At 44.6% G+C, this 11,068-nt stretch overlaps 1 protein-coding gene across 1 annotated transcript; it reads right to left on the minus strand.

Annotated features, from left to right (window-relative positions):
* Nucleotides 1-866: 866 nt before the first annotated feature.
* Nucleotides 867-4,982, minus strand: LOC142262739 (uncharacterized; the record flags this gene model as incomplete). Its single annotated transcript, XM_075332188.1, has 1 exon — nt 867-4,982. A coding segment is annotated over exon 1 (4,116 nt), but the record flags the coding sequence as incomplete, so codon positions are not given.
* Between the last annotated feature and the right edge of the window lie 6,086 nt (nt 4,983-11,068).

Here is an 11,068-nt window from a genome sequence, read left to right on the forward strand (position 1 = left end):
TTTTTGCAGCTACTAATTGTATACTTGCATTTGCATTTTAAATCACTCTGCTAATGCAGTACCCACACAATTTGTGTTAAAAGGGCGGTGCTGCATGGCAGTTTGCACTGGACCCATGGAAGCTAAGTTCTAGCGAAACGGCACGCCGTCGTCCGGCGTTGTATGGCTTGTCTCACCCTCCCCACCGCTTGTACCCTCATGTTTCCCCTGCAATAAAGACTGAGTGATATGGTGAGCATCTGGAGTGCGACTTTCTTTCTCCTTTGGATATATATATATATATATACTAGAAGGTGGCCCGATTCTAACGCATCGGGTAGTCTAGAATGTGTATGTTTGTTAGCAGATTGAATAATAATGTAATAAATTGTTTGGATGGGTTAGTTTTAATTTAGTATTCTTAAAATAGTTTATTGGTTTAAGAATGACAAATAGAACAAACAATTTTATTTTCAATAATTTATTAGATAATGAATTGGTTTCAAACTATCAATACATATATTTCATATACTATAAATGGTTACAATTTTTTTTGTATGAGAGGAAAATGAAAGGATGGGAGGGGTAAGAATATTTTATTAGGGAAGAAAGCAGGGGAACAATGAGGTAAGTGGGTACTATGGAAAGAGGTTGTGGAAACATTCCTGGTTATTTAGTTCATGTTAAATATTTTTATGATCGGTGATTAATATGAACAGTTTTAATAGATGAGTCTAATGTTTAATGATGTCCATGGCTTGTAATGAAAGAAGGTTATGAACAGTGTAAAGTTAATTAAAAATATTTTTATACACCACATTTTGTGTAAAGATCTTTTCACTCTCTTTAAGTAACTTTCCTTGTAAAGGTGTGTCAAGAACTTGTACTTTGACGTTGCATCTCATTGTCACTCTTGAAAACGCAACGTACAGTTGTCCATGGCCAAAAACTGGTTCAGGTAGATATATGCCAACACGGTGTAGAGTTTGGCCTTGTGACTTGTTTATTGTCATGGCAAATGCAGGTTTTAGGGGAAACTGACGACGGCGAAGTTTAAATGGAAGGCGAGTGTCTGAAGGACATATATCAATACGTGGAATTAACACTTCCTTTTCTTTAGCTGATCCAGTGATGACTCTTGCTTGAATAAGGTGTGAATACATTCCAGTCACAATAAGGCGCGTTCCATTACATAGTCCTTGTTTGGTATTTAGATTCCGGAGCAACATAACAATGGTTCCAATTTTAAGTTGAAGTATGTGGGATGGCATTCCTGATGGTGTTACACTGTTTAAAAATTCAACGGGATAATGTTCACGTTCATCTTCATTATCTACATCGATTGAATCATCACTTTTGTACAACTTATATTCACCTGGCATGCGATCCATTACACGGGAATTTAGTAGAGTAACGTCTTCATTTTTGGCACAGAGAATTGCATAGGAAGAGGCTTTGTTAACATTGTTTTTGTCGTTAATATCAATGTTCAAACGTTGTCCAAAAACCTCAGTTACAATGCAGTCTTTACATAACATGTCTTCAGGTATTTCTATAATGTCTTCTCCAAGGTTATATTGATTGGTAAGTTCACCGTTACCATGTTTCAGAAGCCATTTGCTGTAATCTGGATCAGTAGATCGCATGTTGTTAATTAGTTGGAGTTTGGTAAAGTTTTTCCAAAGTTCTGACATTTTTAAGCTGGACTCAATAATATCTGTTCTTGTTCCACTTGGTATAACTGGAAGGCATTGTCGAAAATCTCCCCCAATAACAAACACTTTTCCACCAAATGGAATTACATTTTTTTCTGCTACCTTTGTGGTCATTACTTCACGTAGAAGTCTGTCAATTAAGGTCAAAGCATATTTGGAGGCCATAGTGCATTCGTCAATTATTAAAAGACTTGCATTTTGTAAAAGTTTTCCTGCTACTGTATCTTGTTTGATTCGTGAAACGGATATTTCATTGACTGGAACTGGGATGCCAAATAGTGAATGCATAGTGCGACCTTCGTTTAATAGATTTGCTGCAATACCTGTTGTAGCAGATGTCAACACTTTTTTTCCCAACCCTCTAACGTGATGTATTAAAACATCATAAAGGTATGTTTTGCCGCTTCCTCCAGGACCGTCAATAAAGAAACATTTAGGGTTCGCATTTCCTTGGTTAAGAATGGCACTTAAAATGGTGTCATATGCAATTTGTTGTTGTTCATTTAAGGAGATTCTCAGCTCTGTTGCTAACAATAATTCTGAAGATTCATTATACTGCGGAGCTTGTGGAAGTTGTATTTCAGGGTGTGGCAAATTAAAGTCAGCATACGTTTTTCCATGTAGTAATAAAATATTTTGGACATCTTGCATGGCGTAAGCTTCACATTTGCAACAATGACCAGTTTGGTTGTGAAGATGTAAGCAGTAATCTTCAATTAGATTTTCTTTGAAAAGTGTCCAAAGTTGATCAGGGTTTGTAGGGGGGCCAAACACGCAAATGTAGGCAAACAATTCACGAAGTTGCTTAGGCATATGTAGGGTTACTGCGTCTTGTAAAGTAAGTTTCCAAACTGTATCATCAAATAGAAGTCCCAAAGCCAAAGCTGCAGCTTTAAATGTATCATGTAATACTCCATGAACGGTTTTTAAATGGTTATAACTTGTAGCTCCTCTGACATGCAGTAGTAAGAGGCGAAGGCAATATCTTTCTTGATCTTTGAGACTAACAGTATACATGCGTCCAATTATTGTGCTTACTCCACGTAGTCTTGGATTCCAAGTTTTTTTCCAAACATAATGCTCTGGAATCTCTCGATACAAATATTGCCTTGCATTTTTATCTCGTTGGTTTAGCAAAAACCATTCTAGTAATGTTGAGGTTGTGGTTAAAGTTTTGGACACATCTTCGACTTGAGCATCTTCAAAAAAATAAAGTTGTTGTTGATGTGGTAAATGAATAGCTAATCGTATAATGGCATGGGACTGTGAATGCATTGGAAAGGCAAATATTCGCCACGCAGCTTCGGGAGCACTGACATATCTTGAGTCTACAAAAGTTGAAGATTCATCATGGTTCAGAGTTTTCTGTTGGATTTCGACATTAGCTTTGTCATGGCCTTTGTAGATATACTTAAAAAGATATTTAACACTTTTGATTGAACCACAGATTTCCACGTTGATGTGACAGTTGTAGCGTTTTAGTAGGTATGGATTGTATGGAACTATCCATGAGTTATTGATATGTTTATTTTTGTGAACAATGTTCTCAATATCTTGTCGTCGGTATGATGGGTAGCCATCTAAATCTTTAACAGTGTGCTGTTTTAAGTCCTTTGGAAATTTTTTAGTACATTTTCCATTTTGCATGCATGGACTTGCTGGATTAAGAACTCCACATGGACCATGAACCATATGAGACACTACAATGTCATAGAGCTCTGGATATTGTTGTTGGTTAGGAATCTCAGCCCATACTATGTTGTCGATGTCTTCCTCAGTGTGAATCTTAGAATTGGTGTCTAAGATAAGGAGAATATGTGCATGTGGTAGACCTCTTTTTTGAAACTCGATGACATGAACCATTGCTATGACTGTTCCAAACAGGCCATTTTTGATGTCTTGTAAAAGGCTTTTTAGTTTTAGCCGAAATATGCGTGCAACTAAGTCAGGCCTATGTTCTACGTGTTGCCATGGTTCCAGATGCTCGGTGATTTCAACCCATTTGGGATTACAGGTCATGGTAACAAAAATGTCTGGTTTTCCATACTTAGTGACTATTGCCATTGCATCTTGATAACGTTGTTGCATGTTGCGGGGGCTTCCTTCAAATGACGAAGGTAGAATAACTGTTTTGCCAATAGGTATTCCCTTTTCAATTGATTTTTGTTGCAAATGTTCTTGAAGAACACAGTAGTCTTCTACTTTGAGGATTTTTTGATTTTGTCTTATGTAATTCAGGCGATTAGCTTCTATTTTAACATATGCATCTACTAAGTACTGTTGTGTTAGTTTTCCACCGTTTAAAATTGGATTAAAGTGATTGCGGACAGAGAGTTGAAAACTGTAGTATTGCAGTTGTGTTATTCTTCTAGTAGTACCTTGTTGTTGTAGGTTTTCATGCCAGCCTTGATCACCTCTTGGAAAGAAAAGCGGATATAGAAGAGCATCAAGGTTGCTGTGCAAAATGCTAATCCGCTGTGTTTTAGGAAGTAAAGGGTTGTTTTTGTCTGGGTGAAGATGAACTAATATATCCCTGTTAAAAGGAGGCTCTCCATCATCATTTTGGAAAACTACTGCGACCTCACTAATGCGTGGTTTGTTGTATCGCCGTGGATCTTGTCCACGTTCTTGTTTAATGGCCATGACAATAGAAGGCATTGAAGTTCCATATGTGATAGCCTTCTGTTCTTCTTCGGCTTCTACGTCTTTTAGCATGCGATATGCAGCTGCAAATGGATTGATTTGTTGTAAAAGTTGTGCAATTTGATGCATCATTTCAGTATTACACTTTTTGTTTTCGTGAACAGTCAGCCGTTGTTCTGTTGCTTCATTTGGATCCAAAATGTATAATTGAGCATATTTTGGAGTTTGGCCCATTTCTGGATGAAGTGTCCCTGTGCGGTGGTAAATTTGACCATGAATTTTAAAACAATACGGGCCAAATCCTGGCGGCGGTGCAATATTGGCTCCAAATGAAGCAAATGCATGTGAACTGTTGATGCTTCGGATATTGTCCATAAAATTTTTACTGTGTGGATGACTTCCTTTCATCAATTGCTCTAACAGATCTGAGTATTGAGGTATGGGCAACTGAATTTTCCCTTTTTGGCAGCATTGAGTGAACAGATTGTCTGCTGGTTTTTCATCGGTAAAATTGTGCGAGTTGCATTTGGAGCAGAGTGAATTCATCTTTCCACAGTAATGCTGAATAATTGTATTTTCATTATGTGTTCTGCTGGCTGTAAAAAGTTGAATATTGTGTTGAGTTTGGCTGAGATGGTAGATCATTCTTTTGTGATGAATTAGGCGATCATGTTGTTGTCTTTTTAGTTTGGAAGATGGGGATTCCTGTCTCCGTTGTTGGCTGTGGGCTTCTGCATCCTGAGCTTGTCTTGCAGCAGTTTGTTGTGGTGTCTCTTGTTTTCTACGTTGTGTGTGAGCTGTGGCATCTTGTGCTTGTCTGTCCACAGTTTGTTGAAGTGTCTCTTGTTTTCTACGTTGTGTGTGAGCTGTAGCATCTTGTGCTTGTCTGTCCACAGTTTGTTGAAGAGTCTCTTGTTTTCTACGTTGTGTGTGAGCTGTAGCATCTTGTGCTTGTCTGTCCACAGTTTGTTGAAGAGTCTCTTGTTTTCTACGTTGTGTGTGAGCTGTGGCATCTTGTGCTTGTCTGTCCACAGTTTGTTGAAGAGTCTCTTGTTTTCTACGTTGTGTGTGAGCTGTAGCATCCTGAGCTTGTCTGTCCACAGTTTGTTGAAGAGTCTCTTTTTTTTCTACGTTGTGTGTGAGCTGTAGCATCTTGTGCTTGTCTGTCCACAGTTTGTTGAAGAGTCTCATGTTTTCTACGTTGTGTGTGAGCTGTGGCATCTTTTGCTTGTCTGTCCACAGTTTGTTGAAGAGTCTCTTGTTTTCTACGTTGTGTGTGAGCTGTGGCATCTTGTGCTTGTCTGTCCATAGTTTGTTGAAGAGTCTCTTGTTTTCTAAGTTGTGTGTGAGCTGTGGCATCTTGTGCTTTTCTGTCCACAGTTTGTTGAAGAGTCTCTTTTTTTCGACGTTGTGTGTGAGCTTGAGCATCGTGGGCTTGTCTATCGGAAATTTGTTTAGGTGAGGCTTTGTGTCGACATAGTCTTTGAGAATTAGCTTCTCTGGCTTGTCTTTCAGTAGTTTGTTGAAGTGTCTCGATGTTGCGACGTTGTTGTCGCATTGATGCTGCTGCTATTTTTCTATCATGTTCGCTGGTGTATTTTCGCTTACGCCCCCTTGTAAGACAGAGCTCGTCAAGTATTCTTGAGTGAAGCTGTAAAAGGCAGACAGATAGACGAAATAATACAGTTAGACTGTTGAGTGAAGTAAAGGATTTTTTTGTTAGAGTACTGTGCATGAGAGAAGGTGTTGAGTTGACTTGTGAGAGCTATGTTGCACTGTGTTACTGAGCAGGTCTTTACAAATGTTGCTGAAAGTATGTTACTACATGGTTTACATTATGTGTGTGTTCCACGTGGAAAAACTGTAGGAGTGTGGGAGTGTTTATCGTTGTGTTGTGACCTTCTTTGTGGGCTACGATACAGCAAGGTATGTGATGGGTAGAAATCTGGATAGTTTTTTGCGTTGTTAGTTGCCTCCATTTGTAATGTAAGGCAGTTGATGTGACAGTACTTGTCCCGTTGCTAAGGGGGCGTTGGCTTATAGAGAATGCATTGGGGCATTAATTTATCTGCGCAGGCAGATGCAAACTGGAACCAATGGAGGCAAGACATGTTAGTGAGGTGGGATGATTTTGGTAGTTACTATGTGTATTTTGTGTGTGTCCATTCTCTTCTTCTTCTGACTTACCTCTTCATTTCTAATTTCTTGTGGTGTCTCCTGTTGTGTTGGAAGTGCGGGAGGTGATACTTCCAAGGCTTGTCTGTTGTCCTTTTTTTGAAGATTATCTTGGTGTAGCTGTTGTGTGTGAGCCGTACCCTCGTGGGTTATTGTGCAGGCAGTTTGTTTACGTGTGTCTTGTTCTGGAGGCTGTGTGCTAGCGTTGGCATCACATCGTTGTCTGTTGACCTCTTGTTCTATTTGCCTTTGTTTTTGACGTTGTAGTTGCCTTCTTTTTGCTGCAGCTGCTTTTCGTTCCTGGTCGGTGGTGTACTTGCGCTTCGGCCCCATTATAAGGCAATCAGTGTAAATCGTGCTAGACGTAATCTGAAAAAGACACGAAAATTGCAAGACATGGCAAATGATATGGTAGACTACAGGCAAGAAGTATGTATTCAGCAGCATGTTAGTTTTTTTTTTTTTTATAGGATTTTGAGAAAGGTATGTAGCAGTGGTTATGAGGTAAAGTCTTGAATAATGATGGTTCATTTATTGCTTGTTGGTGTTCCGCTGTGCAGCACGCATCAGCGTGTTTGACAGCGGAAGATCATCGATCTGAATGGGCATGGAACCGGCATATACTGGTAACTATGGTAAACGATCAGGTAAGTATGCAAAGCGCAAAACTCTAGAAGTGTGGGAGTGTTTATCATTGTGTAGTGAGCTTCCTTTGGGGGCTACGATACAGCAAGGCATGAGATGGGTTGAAATCTCGTTACTTTTTAGAGGTGTTAATTGCTTCCATTTGTAATATAAGGCAGTTGATGTGACAGTACTTGTCCCATTGCTAAGAGGGCGTTGGCTTATAGAGAATGCATTGGGGCATTAATTTATCTGCGCAGGCAGATGCAAACTGGAGCCAATGGAGGCAAGACATGTTAGTGAGGGGGGATGATTTTGGTAGTTACTATGTGTATTTTGTGTGTGTCCATTCTCTTCTTCTTCTGACTTACCTCTTCATTTCTAATTTCTTGTGGTGTCTCCTGTTGTGGTGGAAGTGCGGGAGGTGATACTTCCAAGGCTTGTCTGTTGTCCTTTTTTTGAAGATTATCTTGGTGTAGCTGTTGTGTGTGAGCCGTACCCTCGTGGGTTATTGTGCAGGCAGTTTGTTTACGTGTGTCTTGTTCTGGAGGCTGTGTGCTAGCGTTGGCATCACATCGTTGTCTGTTGACCTCTTGTTCTATTTGCCTTTGTTTTTGACGTTGTAGTTGCCTTCTTTTTGCTGCAGCTGCTTTTCGTTCCTGGTCGGTGGTGTACTTGCGCTTCGGCCCCATTATAAGGCAATCAGTGTAAATCGTGCTAGACGTAATCTGAAAAAAACACGAAAATTGCAAGACATGGTAAATGATATGGTAGACTACAGGCAAGAAGTATGATTTTTGTTCAAGGTATTTAGCAGTGTGTGTGAGTTAAAGTTTTGAATAATGATGTTTCATTTTTTGCTCGATGGTCTTCGGCTGTGCAGCACGCATCAGCGTGTTTGACAGCGGGAGACCATCAATCTAAATGTGCAGGAAACTGTCGTAGACTGGTAACCATGGTACACAATGGAATAACTATGCAAATTGCTTTGCTTATTTACCCAATGTGTACCATAGTTACCAGCGTACGCCGACTCCCGCACACGTGTACCGTGAGCCGGGGTAAGCTGGTAACCATAGTACACATTGGCTAACAAACCAAAATGCTTTCGATATGAAGAAAAGGAGAGATTCCAGCAACTCCAGGAGAAAGTAGAATTTTATTTAAAAATGGATTCTTTATTGATAATAAAAATATTCCATCCAAGCAAGACAAAAAATAGTGAGGCAAGACAGAGGAGTCGTTTCCTACGCGTTTCAACGTAGATAGGTTGGAATCATGGCATTCCATGATTAAGACCTATCTAGGTTGAAACGCGTAGGAAACGGCTCCTTTGTCTTGCCTCACTAAAAATCATTTTGTTTTGCTTTGATGAAATATTTTTATTATCAATAAATAATCCATTTTTAAAGAAAATTCTACTTTCTCCTGGAGTTGCTGGAATTTCTCCTTTTCTTCATGTGTTCTCACCCAGGTCCAGGGTGTTTCCGTGCACCAGAGGTAAAATTTGGGAGTGAAGAGGGGAGAGCTGAAGTTAGTTCGTTTTTGAAAATGCTTTCCATAGTTACAGGATTGTATACCATTGTTACCTGTGTAAGTCGTTAAGCTGCTAACCAGAGTGCAAATTGGCTAACTATGCAAATCGACCGTGGTGGTTTATTTTTTGCTTGTTGATCTCTTGCTGTGTAGCTGTGTGCACCCCCATGCTGCGCATTCCCCATCGTTCTCCATCCCCTATGCTGCGCACTCCCAAACGTGCTCCATCCCCCATGCTGCGAACTCCCCATCGTGCTCCATCCCCGATGCTGCGCACCCCCCATCATGCTCCATCCCCGATGCTGCACACCCCCCCATCGTGCTCCATCCCCCATGCTGCACCAGCATCAGCCTCTCTGCCCCCAGCGTCAGCTTCTCTGCCCCCAGCATCAGCCTCTCTCCTCCCAGCATCAGCCTCTCTCCTCCCAGCATCAGCCTCTCATCCTAGCATCAGCCTCTCTCCTCCCAGCATCAGCCTCTCCTCTCTGTCCCCAGCATCAGCCTCTCTCCTCCCAGCCTTCCCCAGCATCAGCCTCTCTCCTCCCAGCCTCCTTCCTCCCACCCTCCCCCAGCATCAGCCTCCCCCTCCCAGCCTCACCCAGCATCAGCCTCCCCCAGCATCAGCCTCTCTTCTCTCAACCTACCCCTCCCAGCCTTCCTCCTCCCAGCCTCCCTCAGCATCAGCCTCCCTCTCCCAGCCTCCCCAAGCATCAGCCTCCACCAGCATCAGCCTCTCTCCTTCCAGCCTCCCCCAGCATCAGCCTCCGCCAGCATCAGCCTCTCTCCTTCCAGCCTCCCCCAGCATCAGCCTCTCTACTTCCAGCCTCCCTCAGCATCAGCCTCCCCTTCCCAGCCTTCCCCAGCATCAGCTTTCCCTCCCAGCCTCCCTCAGCATCAGCCTTCCCTAGCATCAGCCTCTCTCCTCCCAGCCTCAGCCTCTCTCCTTCCAGCCTCCCCCAGCATCAGCCTCTCTCCTTCCAGCCTCCCTCAGCATCAGCCTCCCCTTCCCAGCCTTCCCCAGGATCAGCCTCTCTCCTCCCAGCCTCCCTCCTCCCAGCCTCCCTCAGCATCAGCCTCCCTCTCCCAGCCTCCCCAAGCATCAGCCTCCACCAGCATCAGCCTCTCTCCTTCCAGCCTCCCCCAGCATCAGCCTCCGCCAGCATCAGCCTCTCTCCTTCCAGCCTCCCCCAGCATCAGCCTCTCTCCTTCCAGCCTCCCTCAGCATCAGCCTCCCCTTCCCAGCCTTCCCCAGGATCAGCCTCTCTCCTCCCAGCCTCCCTCCTCCCAGCCTCCCTCAGCATCAGCCTCCCTCTCCCATCCTCCCCAAGCATCAGCCTCCACCAGCATCAGCCTCTCTCCTTCCAGCCTCCCCCAGCATCAGCCTCCGCCAGCATCAGCCTCTCTCCTTCCAGCCTCCCCCAGCATCAGCCTCTCTCCTTCCAGCCTCCCTCAGCATCAGCCTCCCCTTCCCAGCCTTCCCCAGGATCAGCCTCTCTCCTCCCAGCCTCCTTCCTCCCAGCCTCCCCCTCCCAGCCTCCCTCAGCATCAGCCTTCCGCTCCCAGTCTCCCCCAGCATCAGCCTCCCCAAGCATCAGCCTCCACCAGCATCAGCCTCTCTCTTTCCAGCCTCCCCCAGCATCAGACTCTCTCCTTCCAGCCTCCCTCAGCATCAGCCTCCCTTTCCCAGCCTTCCCCAGGTTCAGCCTCTCTCCTCCCAGCCTCTTTCCTCCCAGCCTCCACCAGCATCAGCCTCTCTCCTTCCAGCCTCCCCCAGCATCAGCCTCCGCCAGCATCAGCCTCTCTCCTTCCAGCCTCCCCCAGCATCAGCCTCCCTCTCCCAGCCTTCCCCAGGATCAGCCTCTCTCCTCCCAGCCTCCGTCCTCCCAGCCTTCCCCAGCATCAGCTTTCCCCTCCCAGCCTCCCTCAGCATCAGCCTTCCCTAGCATCAGCCTCTCTCCTCCCAGCCTCAGCCTCTCCCCTTCCCAGCCTTCCCCAGGATCAGCCTCTCTCCTCCCAGCCTCCCTCCTCCCAGCCTCCCTCAGCATCAGCCTCCCTCTCCCAGCCTCCCCAAGCATCAGCCTCCACCAGCATCAGCCTCTCTCCTTCCAGCCTCCCCCAGCATCAGCCTCCGCCAGCATCAGCCTCTCTCCTTCCAGCCTCCCCCAGCATCAGCCTCTCTCCTTCCAGCCTCCCTCAGCATCAGCCTCCCCTTCCCAGCCTTCCCCAGGATCAGCCTCTCTCCTCCCAGCCTCCTTCCTCCCAGCCTCCCCCTCCCAGCCTCCCTCAGCATCAGCCTTCCGCTCCCAGTCTCCCCAAGCATCAGCCTCCCCAAGCATCAGCCTCCACCAGCATCAGCCTCTCTCTTTCCAGCCTCCCCCAGCATCAGACTCTCTCCT

This window comes from Anomaloglossus baeobatrachus, unplaced genomic scaffold (assembly GCF_048569485.1).
Source record: "Anomaloglossus baeobatrachus isolate aAnoBae1 unplaced genomic scaffold, aAnoBae1.hap1 Scaffold_2508, whole genome shotgun sequence".
Lineage (NCBI taxonomy): Eukaryota > Metazoa > Chordata > Amphibia > Anura > Aromobatidae > Anomaloglossus > Anomaloglossus baeobatrachus.